This window comes from Pundamilia nyererei, unplaced genomic scaffold (assembly GCF_000239375.1).
Source record: "Pundamilia nyererei isolate P.nyererei 1_Seehausen unplaced genomic scaffold, PunNye1.0 scaffold00007, whole genome shotgun sequence".
NCBI classification, from domain to species: Eukaryota; Metazoa; Chordata; class Actinopteri; order Cichliformes; family Cichlidae; genus Pundamilia; species Pundamilia nyererei.
The window spans coordinates 5,305,905-5,324,922 of record NW_005187408.1 but is presented as its reverse complement, the minus strand read 5'-3'; the positions used below and the strand labels follow the sequence as shown (position 1 = coordinate 5,324,922).

Below are 19,018 nucleotides of genomic sequence, written 5' to 3'. Positions count from 1 at the left end.
GTGTGTGTGTGTGTGTGTGTGTGTGTGTGTGTGTGTGTGTGTGTGTGTGTGTGTGTGTAAGGGGGTGTGTGGAGCCAGGCTGGGCCAGCTAGTTGATGGTTGGCTGCTTGTGAATGGGGGAAAAGACAGAGCTCATTACAGCTACAGCAGCACTCTGGCTTTAATTAGAGCCAGCTGCAGAGAGACGAGCCCACAACACATTCATACACAAACATGCACGCACGCACGCACACACACACAGAAAATCACTGTAAAAACAGTCATCCATAACCTAGACACACTCAATCAAGTCCTGGTGCAGAATAGAGAGCTCTGTCTCCACCAACTCTGTGTTGCAAAACACCGCCCACACTGCTCCTCTCTCACACACTCTGTACATACAGACCCCGTCTTGCCAGTCCGCCAAACAGGAGTCTATGTAATTATTAAATCCATGACACGGAAAAAACTTAAAACAAAACAAAAGTTCCTTGTAGAGTCAAACAAAAAACATTTCATTTTACTCACCAAACACTTGGACGTCATAGAGCACCACGGCAGAGCTGGCCGAGCCGATGCCGTTGTCTGCCCCGCAAGCGTAAGTGCCCGAGTCTCCCTCGCCGACTGCGTCGATAAGCAGGTTGCTAAGCAGGAAACGCGTGTTGTTGTGGAGACGCAGGTCCTGCCCGTCCTTTGCCCACGTGACCTGGGGAGTTGGGATGCCACTGGCCACACACTCCAGCACCAGCCGCTGGCCTTTAGTCACCATGATGGAGCGGGGTGCCGGCGGGTAAATGATCCGAGCCGCTTCTGATGTGGAGCCTGAAAGAATCGAGGCATTGTGCGCGTGAGCACCTACGAGTAAAATGCGTCCCCGCAAGACCAGAATGCCATGCTGAATGAGCAACAGTGACTCACGGCGTATGCGCAGACGATCAGCAGAGGTGGACGTTTTAACCTCCTGAGTGACGGGGTTGTAGGCAGCACACTTGTAGGGCCCCTCATCATCACGTGTGGCGTTGGCTATCTGCAGGTTCCCTGATGGCATGATGAGGTAGTTCCCTGCAGGACCAAACAAAAACATAAGTCTGAGTGAGAGGGGTGCAGAAGAAAAGCAGAGAAAATAATCAGAAATACCACCGAGACAAAGAGGAACCACAGAAAAACCGAGTCCATGTTGTGAAACAGCGTGGGTAATATGAGCCCTGTGTGCCATTCCAATACATAGCTGCACTTCCAGCTGAAGCCACAGAGTGGCACTGTCGAGTCTGACCCAAGTGAATGCTCTTCAACGTGGTATTCATTTCCTCACAGATAAGGTAGATATCAGTACCTACAGCTCCCAGGCATCATCAGCATACCAGCTACAAACCACTGGAGCTTTTCTTCTCTTCCAGGCAACTTGGAAGTAAATAGTTTGAAAAATAAACAACTGCATTCCCATGTTTCAACATTCTCCAGATAATGCCCTTATCGGTGGTTTTACGATGGGTCAGATAGCAGGATTATAGCATTCCGGTAAATTACGAAGATAGTATGGGAATTAAGGAGAGAGAGTGAATGCTATAAAAGATCTTGAGGGATTAAAGCAGCTGGTTACCTTTGGATGTTTCCAGCCATTCCTGTTTGACGCTGTAGCGAACCTGAGCCTTGGGCTGGCTTTCGGGGAGGTGACATTCAATAACAGCCGTGTTGCCTTCATCCACTTCGATCTCCTGCTGGTCATCGGGCTCAAAGTCCCGCAGCTCTAAAAAACAACAAAGACATGAGGAGAAAAGTCAGCGCCGTCTCATAGCTACAACACATTTCACCCTTCTTTCATCATCTTAATATGCAGTGTAAATCACGTCTAACTGCACATGTATACAGTCATTCCTCAGCTTCAGATGTACAAAACCGCAATATTCAGAGCAATAATAACTGTGCTGTTCCCATGTTGGGTGTCTCTCATGTCAGTCAGACTTTGCTGTGTTGTAACCACATTCCCACAGCTTCTCTAATGTTCCCTCTTTTTGGAAAAAAAACTTCTACCTCCACTTCTTTCCCACTGCTCGTCTTTACGTGATCCGCTGAAATTCGCAGGAATTTTAGGAAAGCACTTCAAGCTAATTTTTCTGGTGTCAGTAACATTTGAGTAGGCCACATTAATCTTGTCAAACATTATACCGGGGGACTGGAGCCGGGTCAGATTCTGTGGGAAATGGTGGGAGTGGGGATTACCGGGGCCATGTGCTGTGACTGTGTCCCACAGACACACGGTCTGCACAGCATAGACACTTATCTGGCCCCCTGACCTTCTAAGCTCCTGCCTGAGCGGCCTGGAGGCCTGGCATTGGGGGGAGGGGTCAAAGGGGAGAAAGCGCCATCCTATAGGGTTTCATTGCCATTTTATAGATTTGAAGCAGAGAGAACCTAACATGAGACAGAGAGAAGAAACAGGAGCAAAGAGAACAGCACAGGAGGGGAAAATAACACCCAAAGAAATTTGTCATTAAGGCGTCCAACAGTGAAATGAAAGATAAATAAAACTTCTCCAGGAACGTAATTAAACGTCTGCCAGCCTTTGTTGATTTATTCTTAACAAACACAGCCTCTCCATTCTTTCCAGAGCTGCTATAACTGGGGTGTTTTTCTTGGACCCGGCACACCGAGCTGCCCGTATGCACACACAGTCAGCTGATGAGTCTTTGTACACCTCTAATTCAATAAGCAAAGTTTAGTTAACAGTATCTATTGATAGGGGCTTTAAAGTGATTTACTAAAAGCACTGAACAAACACATTCACTGCGGGCAGCCGATTTATCCACCACGCACGCTGGATCTGCCCCCTCTGCAGGCGCCTGGGGGAGCTTTAATGGGCGTAATGGGGGAGATTGTCTAACACGCACGCACACATTAACAACAAACACACAACACAACCCTATGCCTGTGTCAGCTCTTATTCTGAAAGATGAGAATCCCAGCCAGGACATGTCAAGCTTAGCGGGGTGTGTTGAAGGGGAAAAAACCTCAAGGATAGGCCGTGTGGCGCTCCATTTGCAAAATCAATCAGGTGCTGTTTTTACAGACACCCCTTCCCCCACCTCATATCTCCCCACTCCACCTTCCTCCTCCTTCTCCTGGCTGTTTCTCCCAAATTCCTTCATATACACCTTTTAACGCCCCCTCTCACAACTCTACTGCCCCGCATTCTTCACAGGAAAAAAAAAATAAAAATCCCCTCACGGGTGCCTCTCAGGTGTGCACGCGAGCGCGCGCATGTGATGTTTCTTGTGAGTGCATCCTGCATGGATGGAGGATTGATGGCATTCATAAAGTGAAGCAGACCTCCCGCACCACGGCTGCTTGGCAGGGCGAGAAGGAGCGAGAGAGAGACAGTACATTCATCATCTTTATGTGCAGCAGCAACAGGAGTCCCGCGCGCACGTCTCTGAATTATAACACGTTATAGCAACGTGTTGTGCGTTCACGTTGTGCAGATACATGTTTCTACGGCAAAAAAAAAAAAAAAAAGGAGGAGGGTGATTGTCTGCACAAGAATTCAAGCGGGGGAGCTTTTAAGTGATGCCAAGAAGACGCAGATTTTTCGGAGTCGGATAGTGTGGAGGGTCTGGAGTCAACGTATCCTGATCACAAAAAAACATGTGCGTACAACTAAGAGGGCTCACAAGGAAAGGCAAGCACGTACACACTCCCCACGGAGCAGTTCCTTAGGCGGTTTGGGGGTGGCCGAGGAGAAGCAGTTATTAAATTAAAGAGGCTTTTTTGGGAAGGCGGGGCGAACAGACTGGCTCCACATGTGGTTGTCCCAGTGTGATTCATCCACTATTGGAGCAATCAATAACTTTTAATGCCTTTGTAGCTACAGCCTCTGGAGAAAACCCAAAGAAAAATAAGAGCGAGAGAGGTGAAGATGACAAAAAGAGGAGGATGAGGAGGAGAAAGAGAGAGAGGGAGACGGCGATAATGAAAGGAGGCGAGCTGAGAGAAAGTGACAGGGTGAAGAGTGAAAAACGTGCGAGGGGAAATGCGTGTGAAGATGATTGTGGAGGGATCCGAGGAGGCAGAGAATGTGACACCACGTCTCGTCTCGTGTCAGGATCTTGTCTCGACTGGCCTAAAAACAGCTTCCAGTTTCTGCAGCCGCATACATCACATCCCTACGCGTAAAACAATACTGGTAAAAGCACCCTCCCCGCCCCCCTAGCTAATGGTGTGCTCTGCTGGGGCGTATACCTATATCCTCTGTCCACTCTTATCTCCACTCAGCCCTCAGCACAATTACGGGGCCATAACTTCTGGCGAGTCCTGCTGTCGGGCCCTGCAGTGAGGAATGTGGTGTTGTGGGGAAAGCAAAGGGCCAATGAAGGTAGGGGGGCCTCCAAGCTAAGTCCTGCCGGTCCCCTTTCCTCCCCCCCACTTGCTCAGACTGGCCCCTGGGTCCCCTTCATTCCTCCAGCTCAGGTTTCACAGTTTCAGGCCCCCTTTTCAGTCCCACAATGGATATCAAATACAACACCGTACACTAGCAAAGCACTAAAAACGTCAGCATGGGGAATCATTTATTTTAACACTATTAAATTGACGCAGCTGTTTTTTGTCTGAGTACACAGAAGAAAAACTGCCTGACTGTGCAGAGTTAATCCACTTATTACTGATGTGCAACAGATTCTCACTGGAAGGACCAAAACTGCAGTAGGTTTATATTTTTTTTCTCCCCAAAACCACAAGTAGTGGAAAAGTACGAGGTTTACAGTGATGTACTGGTAAAGGTTTAAAGCAAACAAATGCCGCCCCTTCACTGCTTTTGTTCTACTTAGAGAGAGAGAAAGAAAAAAAGTCCAACGCGTTCTTTGGATATTCTGACAAACCAAAAAGGGGCCCCTTTGTTTGTGTTTATTTGTCACAGCTTCGTGTGGGTGGCTACTCACTGGCAGCAGTGACGTCAGCAGGCACACTGGCTAGGGCTCCGGCGCTGGTGCTGGCCACACACTGGTATCTGCCAAGAGTCTGATTGGAGAGAACCGGGATGAACAGGCTGCTGGGCCTCAGCACTACACCCAAATCTCCGTCTACCAGCTCATGGCCGTTGAGGCGCCAGCTGATGTTGGCGGAGGCGGGACGGGCACTGCAATGCAGGGTGACGCTGCCTCCCAGCTTCTGCACCACGGATGTGGGCTCTTCGTTGAACGCCGGCACCTCGTCTGAGGAAACGATTAACAACAAGGATTCAGATGCAAATTAGAAACTCTTCATGTGAGCATGCGTATAAAAGATATTTACACGTCGGGGAACTGATATGTATGTTTGCCATCATTTCTTTTCTTGATTAGTTGGAAATCCAAAGCAAAGTTTGACGTGATTAAACCACAAAATTTCCTACAACAGACCAAGAAAAGCAGCAAATTCCCAGACAAATGTTTGGCTTCTTTGGTTGCAAATTTTGCTTGAATCAGTGAATGAGCTAATCGCCGTGGCTCCACATACAATACTTGCATTATTTTTAGTGGCAAGAACAGCTCATGCACACTATTCCCGCCTTCCAATTTCTTTCAAATAAACTGCTGTACCTGCTGCCAGACACATAACATCTCACTCGCTGTGCCTCAGCCAGAATATTTTGTCCTTGGCAAGGACTTACTGTGCATCAGGTGTGTAAAGGCACTCAGTAACTGAGGGTAGAGTGAGGTAGAAAACTGCCACAGCAAATTGTGACTGAGGGCATGAAGACAGATGGATGGAAAAAGGAAACATTTTCATTATTACGTTGCTTACTGTTAATACACAGAGAGAGGAAATAGGCACTGGGATTACAGTGAGAGTGGGGTCCAGTATTTCACAAGCTAATGTTGTTTACTCACCGGTGAGTGAAGCGCCGCTCTGCAGGCAGCACAGCAGTACTGCGCCAAGAGCGCACAACACTGGAGCCCTTCTCTTTTTCATCCACGGAGTCCAGTCTTGCTTTCCAGACATCTTCCATACACTACCCCCTGAAACACACAACAACAGGAGGTGGTTAGAAAGGTCACGTACAGACTCGGAGCAAAACAGGCTTTAGTCAGTTTGTTTCAGTCAAACCCGACTGAAGCAAACAGGCAGAACTGCACCGAGACACGCATCCTCCATCTAAACAGCGCGCAGCTCCCTCTGATTGAATTTTACTTGTATACACACGTGCACGAACAGGCGGCCGCTAACGAAACACAAGCCAGGCGAGGCGGCGTGCTCAGCAGAAAAACTCCAGACACAAATAAAGTCTTTCTTTTCTGTCAGCCCCCATCTCACCGTTGACCCCATCCCCTCCCGCTGCGCCCGCACCCATCCAGCCCACGCTCATCAAAGGGGCGCCCTCATTCTGCGTGCCGTAACCCGACCCCTCCACCTTCCTGCTCAGGTGTAACCGATACAGGTAGAGCGGTATGAAGAGAGGGAAGAAGATAGAGGAGAAGACTAAAACACACAGGCTGCTTTCAAGAGTTTGGACAAAGAGCAACTAATGAGAGGTAGTAGAAGGGAGGGAGGCACAGGGTGGAAATGTATATATATCCTAGAAGTAAGGAGTGAGGATAAGATGGATACTTAAAATACAAATAGAGAAGTTGCTGGTAATGGTTAGTCTATTAACGGTTAATATAGAAAGAGGGGAGCTTTTCTCTCTCTCCCCTTGCTGCCAAGTTTCCCAAATTCTTTCCTGTCAGGTTAAACTAACAACTTCCCGTCAGGATGAGGAGGGTGGTCCTGCAAAACTAAATCTCCCCTTTCTCCCCACTCACTCCCTCTCTCCCTCACATGCACGCATGTCCTCGAACATACAACGGTCCCGTGAGGGACCTGCAGAAGTGGAAGCGGCACGCAACTTTGAACATGCATTTTTGTTCTGAGCTTAATAAGGCAAAGGGGATGATTAATGAAGCCTGCCTGCACACCAACGCGCTCACACACAGAGAAGGGTCCCAAGGCAGGACAGTAAGAGAATGGAAACTTTTACAGTGCACCTTCATCATCTAATGGTAGCAGTGAAGAAAAAAAGATATATATATATAAGTTTGGCTGCCTGGCACATGAAAACGAGCAGAGCGGTAGGGTGATGGAAAAGCAGCTGCAACAGCTCCACAAGGCCACACATCACTCTCTGCTCCGTTTTAATTGCACATTATGAATGTGTAAACAATTTCAGATGACTAATTCTCGTGCCATCAACAGCAACAAAGCAGCGCTCTGCGTGGAAAAGACAGCGTGGCGCAGTAATGATTAGTCAGCCCCGTAATGAATCGAGTTTATTTACACCAAGAAACAGAACTTTTTTCTCTTTTTTTAAAGCTGCTAAACGCTCCAGTGTTCCAGTTGTTTTTGTATGCTTCCTGCTGGGTGTTGGATTTTAAGATAACTCTACATAATGCTATTAGCACTGATGCAAAATTTGTATTAATACCCTGTTAGACAAAAACTCCAATCACTGATTTCTCTAGATTCACACATGTGTAGACCTTCTGTTTATCTCTCATTGTGACAAGCCCTCAAGAATGAGGATAACCCTTAGTGTCAGCCCTACATACATGTACAGTTTCATTTAATCACTCGTCCACACAAAGTGGCTCATCAGTAGCGGGCTCACTCTGTAAACAAACAGCACGCTACTGTGGGGACCAGGAGGGAGCAGAGCTGAAGGCCTGTGGCTTCTGTGGCTGGTCACTATATGGACACAACTCAGTTCAGTACAGCTGCCCATAAAAAACACCTACATCTCTGTGGAGCACCTGTCCCGACTGTAAGAGTCACTAACCATAAACCAACTACACGCACAGCGGGACACGCTACCTCAGCGCGTAGCCCTCCCACATGTCCGATTTCTCATTCTTTTCAAAATAAAAGCACTAGCAATCAGACGAATGACAGAGCTTTGTTGCAAAGGCACCTCGTACAATATCACTCCCTTAAAAAAAGAGCCCTGCTTCTCTGAGTGTGTCTGTTGGTCTGATTCATTAGCGAGCTGGGTCCTGTGTTTGCTTAGCGGATACCCTGCGTCAAGATGAAGAGTTGCCCTGACATCCATGTCCAACTTTTTCCATCACTCCCTCCCAGAGAAGCCAGAGAGGGAAAGAGGAGCCTCCCACGCATCAGCGACACTGATAAAAAACAGAGCACACACACAGAGACAGCTCCCCTAAATTAAAAGCAGTGTGCGTGTGCACGTGTGTGTCTGTTTGTGCGCACATATGCCTGTGACTGTTTTGTTACAGCCCTACCATGAGGAACGACGCCGCATGGCAAACACATTGTGCGAACAGCTTTGCGGTATATGAGACATACTTTAGTGACAGTGCAAGAGAGGGAACTCTGTGAACTGTTCAAATCTGCCAGTCCCACTGAACAAGTATGACTAGAGTGGAACCATTTCTGTAGTCACAGTAAGGACCTGAAACTCGACTCGCTACAGTTTTGATGTAGACCAGTAAAAGAGACAGCAAACGATGACAGCGCTGTGATTTTTAGATTTTGGGTAGCTGTTTTAATATTTATCTTTTGGGTAATATAGCTATTTTTTAGTTTAATTAAGGATTTTGTTCATTTAAGTATTGAAATAAAAAAAAGTCTAAACTTGCTGACATTATTGAAAGATTTTCAACCTACCCCTGCAACAGATGGGCCTCCATGCAACATATGCATTAAATAAAATGTGAAAAATCAACTTTTTAAAAGCATAATTGTGCATATACACTGCTACAGATCCATATTAAACAGAGTTTCTGCAGGATTTCTTCTATCAGATCCATTCTTGTGGTTTCAGCAGGTTTAGATTTTCCTACCCTCCCTCAGTGCCTTCATGTTCCCTTTGAAATTTAGGGAGAGAAAAAAAAGACTTTGATGCTTATTACATCTATAAAGGTGTCAATAGAGAAAATGTTTTAATGGCACATATCCATGTATTGCACAAAAAATCCTTTCCAGACAGTTCTGTTCAAACCCTTTAAACTCATCTTGGTTTATCGTGATTAAAAAGTTCATTTTCATGGGAGGAGTTTTTAAGGGATTATCTTCGACTGCTGTGGTATTTTAATGGTCATCTCAGGGAGATCTTAAAGGTGTCTTGACTTGCAATTTGCTGTGAACACTTAATAACTTGCCTTCAGGACTAAGGAGTGATCACCTTAATAGTACGATTAAACATTTCTATCCAGGTGGGAGTGTCCTCGGGGGCAGAAACATATGAAAAACTTATGAATCTAATTGTATGATGGCCAACCTTTTACAAAGTGCTTTCATCATATCACAAATGAGGGAATATGTTTTGGAAGAATTACATTCCATCCCTCCAGTAGAGTTACCATGCGGTGGACCAACACCATTGGTTACTGGACACAGATAGCTGTGGACAGCCAAACTAGCAATATACCATTTTTGTGTCCTCATGGTGTCCGCCTTGAATAGGCATCCATTCTTTGTGTCCTTGTTGTGCAGCATCTGCAAGGTCACGAAAAATTGGCAAGCACACGGATGTCTGCTCAGAGCCACGTGTTCGCCCTCGGATACCTAAATAAGCGTCACTTGAATTAAAACGGATGTTGGCCCATTTTGCATACTCTGAAACCAGAAGAAGAAGCTACTCTGTGCGGGTTCTTACTCCAACACCTGTTTGGAGAGGGCGAGGAGAAAGCACAAACAGCAGGCAGTGAGAGGTTGTGGCGGTGGTGTGCAGGCATGCATCACGAGCTGTAGGTATGCCGGTGTCTCATATGCCGTTGTGGGGCAGAGACACTTGACAGAAGTTCATTGTGAGCGTGCTAAGTAAAGACACCGGGGCCCCCGTTCTCCTGGGCCACTGCCGGTCCCATTGTGCCTCTGCCTCTGTGGATAAATTCATTTTGACAACCCTGCTAATTGGATAAAACCCGACTGGAGCCTCCTCCCCGAGCTCTCACATTCCATCTGCTTTCTAGCACGGAGAAGACGAACAGGAGAGAGAGGAGGCAGTGAAGGGGTATCAGGGTAGTAACTTCTCGTGAGGAGCTGAGCTGTTGAATATTTATCACCTCCCCAAAGTCCCCTCTTGCGCTCCCTCCTCCTCCCCCAGTTTTTACGTCTTTTTACAACCCGTGCGCTCCCCTCCACCCCACCCTATCTTCCCTTAAGGTTCTCCAAACACCACAAAGCCCCCCCTTTAGATAAACACATGCGGTGTCAAGTGTTAGGAGTGCCGGGGGTTCAACTGCCCCGCTCGGGCCCGCAGCCCACAATGCCACGCCGCATAGCTGTCATGCGGGAGGCCGGTTGCCCCTGGCGACGCTAACAGGCAGAACGCACCTTAATAGAGTGGAGAGTCATTGTAAAGCAGTGAGCCGGTGCACAGACAAAGACCCCGCAGACCCCTGGAGAAAGGGGAGACGCTACTCTGAAGGGTCCGGGGAAGAGCTGATGGGCCCTGCTCAATGACCAAAGAGAAGAGGGAGGGTGGGGTGGGGGGGTGCTCAATGACCAAGAGGTTTCTGTAGTGGTGTGTGGAGAGTTTGTGGAGGCAGAGAGGAGGAGAGAGAGTTCGGTGCCTTTAAAGACTGATGTGAGCTGGGTGAAGGGGGTTTTATGGATGCAGGGGTAGGTGGGTGGGTGGAGAGGTTGACTGAGAAAGCTGAACAGCGACTCAAATTAATAGAGAGGATGTCAACTGGCAGGCGAGCAGGAGGAGAGAGCAGAGCCTCATCAATGAGCGGCTGTGTTCGAGGGAGCGTGTGTGAGAGCGTCGCTGAATGTCTCAACATATTTTCTCCTCATTCTGTCAATCTGTTGGCTGGCCTCTTAGCCTGGCCGGGGTTTTGGTGCTGAGTAAAGGAGGAGGACGCGCATGGTCCAACACAACCACATCCGGTTTACCATTAGACCATCACACAGGGCAACTACATAAAAGATGAGAAGGGGATTTTTATTCCAACAAATTCTCAAGAAAACACTGAGACAGGCGTCACATGTTAGCTGCTGGTCAATGACTTCCTTGTTCTGTTAAACCTAGAGTCCAACACCTAAAGATTTTCACCCAAAAGCTACGTGGATTATTGACTAACCCGATTAACCAACTTTAGAAAGTCATTTATAGTTTCCTAAACCCCCAAAACGACAGAATCAAAAGTCTTGTTTTGTCGAACTCGCAGTTTGAAAGCAAAAATATTTTTACTTCATTTTCTGCAATAATAAAAGGGAGAGAGGGAGCACATGCTGACACTGGAGATGCCAGCGTTAAACCAGCTAGTTTTGCAGATTATTCACTTAGCTGTTTCCGCACTAACTCTGCACATGGATTTTTTTTTTGGTCACCCAAAACGTCAAAACTCAAATATGTACATATAATCTGAATAGAACTGGGCAGAAATACATGCGGTTTTGTGTTAGTTACTTTAGTATTAATGCGTGTATCTCTGGATGTTGCCCATCTCTACTATAATGCAGATAATGCAAAAACTGAAGCGGACAACCTCCGTTGTTTTCCCTTCTGCCAACTCAACACCAAAACTTGGCAGAGTCTAAGTCTAAAAATCGATTCCCACCTCTCTTTCCACTCCCCCGCAGACAAGAGGACATTATGGAGTCCCCTTTGGCATAAAAATGCTGCCCAACAGGTGGAGAGGGGGCCAGCTCAAATCCTCCACTCAAAACATCACTCGTTCTCATGCCATAAAATTACACATCAAAAGCATCCCTAACGAGGTTGAGAACCTACCCCCTCCTCCTTCATAATACGCTCTCTCAAACACACACGCACGCTTCACAAAGTATTAACGAGCTATACGCCCGTCCAAGCCCTCCTTCACCCCCTCCCCAAACCGACACTAACGAGCTACAGTGCGTCTCGGGGATTAACGAGAGGGATCTGGACAGGCCTGCCATGTAGAGGAGGGGGCGTTCTAATCAATTAGGCACTGAAGCATTTGCATAATTTAGATAACGAAGCCGAATTAACCACGGAGAGCTAATTATGGTGCCATGGTGAGCACATCCACCCACATTCTTCTGCCTGGTGTGGGATGCCAGCGTGCCCACCAAGGCCATGGGAACAGGGTTGGATCATAGAGGCTTCCTGGGGAGTTAGTTAGACCTGGAAGGATGGGAGCGAGGAAGAAAGGAGTAGAAAAGATAGAATACCAGGGTTAGGAAGACAAAAGAATAGAGAAAGATGTACAGAAGAACAGGAAGAAGGACACTGAGACCATTCCATATTCTTACTCCATATTAATAAGGAATAGTATCCATTATTGTTATGGAATAAGGATATGGAGAATGATTAAGATAGAAAGCTAGAAGAACAGAAAGATGGATAGAAACAGATGATAGAATTAAGGATACAAAAGCAAATAGAAGCATAGCAAAAATGTTAGAAAGATAGACGGCAGGATACAAGGACAGAAGGATGGATATAAAAAAGGATGATAGAAATAATTTTTTTTAAAAAGAATAGAAGGATGCCAAGAAGGAAAGGAGGACCGATAGAAAAAAGGATAATACCCAGGATTTCACAGTACTCATCGCACAAACACACACGCGCGTGCATGCAGTTACATATTTCATTTACCCACAACCATTCTCTCCTTGCACAAGAAGCACACACACTCAGTGACACATAAGCAAGCAATCACACAAACTCCTATTACATGGTAAAAGTATACTCACAGAGGCACATAAATATGCAGACCTCAGGAAGTTTTTCCAACACCAAATGTCAACACGCTAAAAAACAGGCTACCACTTATCCCAAGCCCGAGAAATAAAACGCACGCACGCCACGGCATTCACGCATGCCAATATAGACTTTCATAGCTGTACGTATATGCAGCCTGCTCTTTGTGTGTTCCTGCGGCGCTGGGAGAGAGGGGAGGGAGAGAGGAGGGATACGGGGTGGGTTAAAGGGGGCCCCCCAACTCTTTTGGCAGCTCATGCATCAGAGTGAATGGAACCAATTATAAATCAAGAGCAATTTCTCCCCATTATTCAGCAGGAACCGGGAGGGGGGGGACTGGCCCTACAACTCTCAGTGGGAGATGAAGGAAGGAAGAGAAAAGCAGAGCGGGTGAAATATTATATGAAAAACAGATACGAGGAGGCATTAGGAAATTGAGATAAGGTGGGGGGGTGACAGAAAGAGAGATGAGGGAATGGAGAAAGACTGTAAAGTTAGAAGGAGCAGGCCAAATGAGAAGGTTATAGGAAAAAACAGACATGAGGATGAATTGGGAAATGGATAAGAGGCAGGAACGTGAAGAGAAGGCGATGGGTTCGGCTGCGTCAACTGAGTTTGAGATGGTGCAATAGCGCCTGACAGCCTAGCTCATGGTTATCGAGTGAAAGCTGCTGCATCTCAAAGACATTCTTGGGAAGGGAAACAGCTGGAGGAGGCTCTTTTCAAAGAGAGCTCTCAGTTTCAGGAGCAGGATTTGTGAGACGCAGTAAAGCAGAGCTACCATTTGTCCTGTCACTCAAGGCCACGGATGTGCATTATCCTGCACAAAATAAAAACCTCATACAGATACAATTTGGACAGCAGACAGAGCCGCGCTGTCGATGGAAAATTCCAGCACTGATAACCTCAGGGGCCCAATACCTCACTAATCTGGTGCCCAGTGATTTATTCTGTTGAATCATGTCTTCTCCTGCCAGTCTGACATTCTTCGATGATGAGTTCTTGCTCTCTGGGGCAACACTTTAAATCTGATTATTGGTTGTAGCTCTGGGATACAACCCAGATTCCAGCTTTTTTTGTTGTTGTTGCCGCTTTTATTGATCTATAACACAAGCTGGAGAAAAGAATACAACGCACTTATTATTCCAGCGTGCGTGCAGGCTCAGCGCGCCATACTCAGCGAGCCCGCACGCAAAAGGTGAGAAACTTAAGGAAACCAACGAAAGGGAGGAAACTTTTCCAACTGAGTGCATGAAAGAGAGCAGAAAGAGCAGGAACGTGACTGCGAGGCTTAAACCGAGCGGTTCCAGTCAGAATGCAATCTTAAGCATGTGTGTGAATGATCTATTAGAGCGTCTGGGTTGCTTTTGGCTCGTAATAACACCCCCCTAATCTTTGTCCAAATATCTGCTTTGCACACACAGGACTATTTGTCTGCACACACACACAGCTTTCTTACCAGAGTCTGGAGTTGATCAATGATCTAACAACACTCATACCGCACTCTCAATGTGCATTTGTGTGTGTGTGTGTTTGTGTAAGAGAGCGAGAATGAGAGTACGCCCTGGGTAACTTCATTATCCAATCAAGAACTTTTACTTTAAGCAGATCAACTCAACTAGTTTAAAGGCTTTGGATAATCTCTATAAAGCTGTTAAGACACTGGCTGTTTTTAATATGCATGTATGTGTATAAACTGAACACAGACGTGCAGATATGGTTTTGCAAACGTAGCCTAAAAGCGGGCTTCTGTAATGGAAAAAGCTGAACAACCATCTCTTGTTCAACAGACTTTTTCTCTTTCTTTCATTGCATCTAATTTATCTTCATTCCTTCTTCAATAATCTGCTTGATCACAGCCAAATTAGCATCTCCAACACTGTCAAAACTTTCTAGTTCCCCCCTTTTCTTTTTTTTTTTTTCGCCCACCTCCCTCCTCACATTCCTCTCTCCCTCTCACTCTGTGGTCCTGGCTGACAGGATCAAGAGAACAGAGGTATGCAGCCCCAGGGGAGGTGCCTAGACCCCGGCCACCTGCCAGTCCAGGTGTCCCTCTTTGGTTATCTGATGTCTGACTGGACACAGAAACCCTCCTGAGGGAACGAGGCTCAAGTCCAAGCTTCCAATCTGTCAGTGCGGGAGGACTAATGCACCGTATGTCAACAGGCCAATAATGTCTGGCAGTGGAAAATGAGGCAGCCTTATTTGGCGATGAGTGTGTTCCTCGCTCGTTTATGAAAAGTACATTAACCCAGAAAAACTTCTGCTGAAATTATCAAGTAAACTAGTCACACTTCTCTCTCTCTCAAGTCTTTAGTAACTCTTTTTCTAATGCACTAATCTCAAAACCACCACGGAGGTGACAAGTAATACATTCCAGTGCAAGGAGATGATCTTGATGGGAGGGTAGCTAACACACACACACACACACACACACACACACACACACACACACACACACACACACGCCTACAGATTCTCTCTGCAGGCTGTTATGACTGCATGAGCGTACCTGCTGTCAGAGATGAAAGCGTGCCCCCAGGATGGAGCTTTTTCTTCTTCACCTTTGTCAATTAACACGGATGTTACACCCACTACAACAACAATGGGTGCTTTTCAGAACCACAGTGAGAAACTTTTGGCTCCCAAAACCCGAGCGCACAGCGGTCCTTATGGATCTGCTGGCTATTCGCAATCTTGAAATGCATCTTTAAAATCCATTTACGTCTGCAGACTTTGATTTAAACCCAGATGTGAAAACACTCCCGGCTGCATGAGGGGTTAGTTAAAGCCTGTCCTCTTTGCCTTCATATCTTACATCATACCTCAACATGGCAAAGTCAATTTGGAAGCAAAGCTAAGATACGAGTGAGAAACTCTATTTCTGTTGGCGGCAGACCCAAATCCACACAGTAACTTTTCCTCACAGACTATAACACATACGAAAGCTCAGCTCCTATAGGATGGATGAAAACTATCCAGCAACAGGCAAAATAGGGGAAAACTGTCTGTCTGGCAGGTAACCAAGATCAATGAAATTTAATTTCACTGAAGAAAAAGAAGGTTCTGCCGGTAACAGCCACATGAAACTGTAACCGAAAGACAATAAAGCAAGCTTCCTGTCCATATAGTCTTCATTCGCAGTCCTAAAAATGTAAAAAATAAAAAAAGAAGAAGAGCAGCTTCTTAGTAGGATTGTTTTGTTTTTTTTTAACATTAATTACAGTGTAATACACATATTATAGAGGCTTGAAACATGCCTGTGGTGCAGCATAATACATTGAGTCTGCTTTACTGTGTGAAAGCATGTTAGTCTTCATTTACGAACCATCTAGAAACGAGAAATGGCACCGCCTTGAGAAACATAACCAAAAACTTTTGAAAATGTAGTTTGGTATCAGAAGACTTATTTCTAAGAACTTATTTCGTATTTCTGTGAGAAATATCTGAAATGTTTGCTCTAAAATGTGTTTTCCCATCTTTAACACGTGGTTCGTGTTCACAAGTCAATAATGGTATGATGGTATTTAAACTTTTATGGGGAAATAAACTGTTTGAAAATGATAGTTTCTGCCCACAGTAGCAGCAGCTCCAATATTTTTGCTTAGTATTGCACAAGATTGATTAGCAACTCCCATAATTGTCCCCCCCCCATTCCCCACATCAGCAATCAAAGGGGCCAAAGCCCTGTGAGAAACAGGCAGATAATCAGACAGGAATCATTTAGTTCAGCTTTGATCCACCCGCCTGCCAGAGATGATCAACAAAAACAACAAACCCTGCTACCAAACAAGAGGCTCCTTTTTTACTGAGACCAATTAATTCGCCCAGAAGCTGTGCGCCTAATTGGAGGAGGCCAGGCCATTCGTTTCGACTTTTAATCCAAGTGACATTGATTCAGCGGGAACAATCGGGCTCTCTTGTCTGATGCCATGTCTGTCACTGAATCGCGAAGCCGTCCTCCATGCAAGGCAGTGGAGGCTAAATGTAGACTAATCCAAATAACAAAACGACACCTGGGGTTGGAAACTCGAGCCCCTGCGGCTGTTTCTGCAGGCCTCCATCCGCCTCCTCTCCACCCCTTACCTCCTTTCCCTCCACCCTGGGAGCCTTCACGGTGATGCAGCCTTTGGCCAGCGCTCAAAACTCGGGTGGGGGGATCAAGACGAACATTTGGTCATTAAATCAGACCTGGATGAGGGGATGGCATCAGGGGAGACTCTCCTGACAGCGAGGCAGGATGCAGGGTTTCTCACCAACAGAGATGCCAGTTTACTGGAGGCTTTAATGAGGTTAGTCTGACACCAGGACTTTGGTTTGGGGGTGAGAGGGAGTGAGTGGGACTCCACTCAGGTAGCAGTGTTTGGGTTTGTTGATGACAGCAGAAACATACAATCTGGTCGGGGCTTTTTTTGAGCACTTGGAGGAGGGTTGTGGGAAAAAAATAGAAGATTGGTTTCTTTTGCGTATTCGTCCGCAAACTGTTATGTTAAGATCCAACAACTTTGATAGCACTACATAAACTTCAGGGGGAGGGAAGGGGCAGGATTTTTAAAGATGGCTAAGCAGCACCGTAAAAAAAGAAATTAATTATTAATAAGAACGCTGAGAATTGGCTCTCGTTCTTTCTACTTCCTTACAAATCTACTCATCGGAGGTCACTGCTCACCCGCTTTTCTATACCTCACCACAACGATGCTGAGCATGAGGGTGATGTTGATGATATGGGGTAAATCTGGCAGAGCTCACCATGTCTGTCTCCTGTTACCCTATGGGAGCGACTATAGGCTGCGGCCTGCAAAACGTAGACACGTTTTCCCAAAGAAAAACGCAAGTATACCTAAACACACAGCCGTGAATCTCCGCGACGTGTTACGAGAGGTCCGTAGCTCTTCATAAACACGCATCGTGGTGAAATAGTCGCCAGAAAAGTGGGGGAAAACTTTGGGGAAAAATACGGACGCGAGACCAATCAGGGCGCAGGCTAAGTCCGAAACCAAAGTCAAGTTTTTCCTTTTTTATATAAAAAGCAACTTCAAATCCAAAATCTGACCTCGAGGTGCGTCCCAATAATGCACGTCTGTGTCACGGGAACTTTGTAGCAGAGTTTTTGTGGATCATAAGGCTGGAGAAAGCGGAGGAAAAAAGCAAAACAAATGCGGCTATCGAAGCAGAGACGCCAGCATGAACGAACTAGTGATCAAACACCAAGAGTCGCACATTTCTCTGAAACAGAGTCACGGATGAGCCGGTGAAGTGCCCACACGAGTCGGAAAACACGCAACATAGCCGATACGTTCATGTATAAAACTGTAACAACAGCGTAAAGAACACGGAGCGCACGAAGCGTTCAAACTTACCAAAACTTGCACTGCTCGGCGCTCGCACCTCGTTTTAACCAGGCGATCTTCTCTTCGAGTCTCTCCTGCGTTTAAGTCCCCCAAGGAAAAAAAAACACAACAGTTTTCGCTTCTCTTTTCCCTCTAAAGCCTTTGCTGCTTTAGTAATTTACTGCGATGCCACCGACATTTTCTTCGGCTCCCCCAAGTTCTCACATTGAAAGGCCGTTTTTGGATGACTGAGCTCTCAAACAATTCTCCCTTTTGCGACGCCTTTTCGGGTCCTCCCACTTCCCAAGCAGGAGGAGGGATCTGAACAATAGGGACTGGCTCCCAAACTCCCAGAGCTGGGTAGGTACTGCACCGCCGTTTGCCCCTACAGAGCGTATGCACAGCGTATGAGGACTTTGCAGAGATTGTGCTTAAAAGTAAAATGTGTAGGGGTGTTTTTAAAATGCAGATGGAGATAACTGTGAATAGAAAATATTTTTAAAAAATGAAGTTTTCTTTAAACTTTGGTGTTCTTTAGGAGGAAAGTGCGCCCCCTCCCCCTCCTCCTGCTCTGTTCCCCCTGATTTGCTATGCCTCGGTCCCCACAGGGTTTGTATTGACCCCCGTCCATTGAGGCCTGTAGGCCCTCCAGTGCAGCTGTGTAAGTGCTGTGCTGTTGTTGTGTTGTTGTGGACGGGACAAGTGTAGTCAGGTCTGTGCAGCACTCACACACACACTCACTCACTCTCATACTACAGTGATCACAGCTCGAACCCCCCCTGTGCTCACTCTGGAATTCTCTTCTTCACTTCAGTCAGCACACTTTGAAACGAGGGGAACCATTCCTGTCCAGTTCATTAATAACTGGGTATTCCCAGATCACAGGGTTTGATAGAGGGGTCTGGTGGTGGGAAGCCTTGCCTCTCTGAATGCAGGAACTCCCACCATGATGTACCTGAGGGGTTGCCGCATCCCTGCAGGCCTTCACTGTCTGACAGCCTGTGGTATTTCATGACACCTGTTGTTCTTGTCCAGGTGAGAGTATGTA

At 46.5% G+C, this 19,018-nt stretch overlaps 1 protein-coding gene across 1 annotated transcript in view; it reads right to left on the bottom strand.

The window, feature by feature from the left end:
* Positions 1-18,255, bottom strand: part of boc (BOC cell adhesion associated, oncogene regulated) — a 23,731-nt gene extending 5,476 nt beyond the window's left edge. Inside the window, exons 1-6 of the mRNA XM_005722653.1 lie at positions 18,001-18,255; positions 5,841-5,969; positions 4,911-5,183; positions 1,580-1,726; positions 898-1,041; positions 508-801 (exon numbers count right to left, since the gene is read on the bottom strand). Of these exons, the coding sequence (XP_005722710.1) occupies positions 508-801; positions 898-1,041; positions 1,580-1,726; positions 4,911-5,183; positions 5,841-5,952 (970 nt within the window). The 5' untranslated portion in view covers positions 5,953-5,969; positions 18,001-18,255. The remainder of the gene's footprint in view (positions 1-507; positions 802-897; positions 1,042-1,579; positions 1,727-4,910; positions 5,184-5,840; positions 5,970-18,000) is intronic.
* Positions 18,256-19,018: the final 763 nt, after the last annotated feature.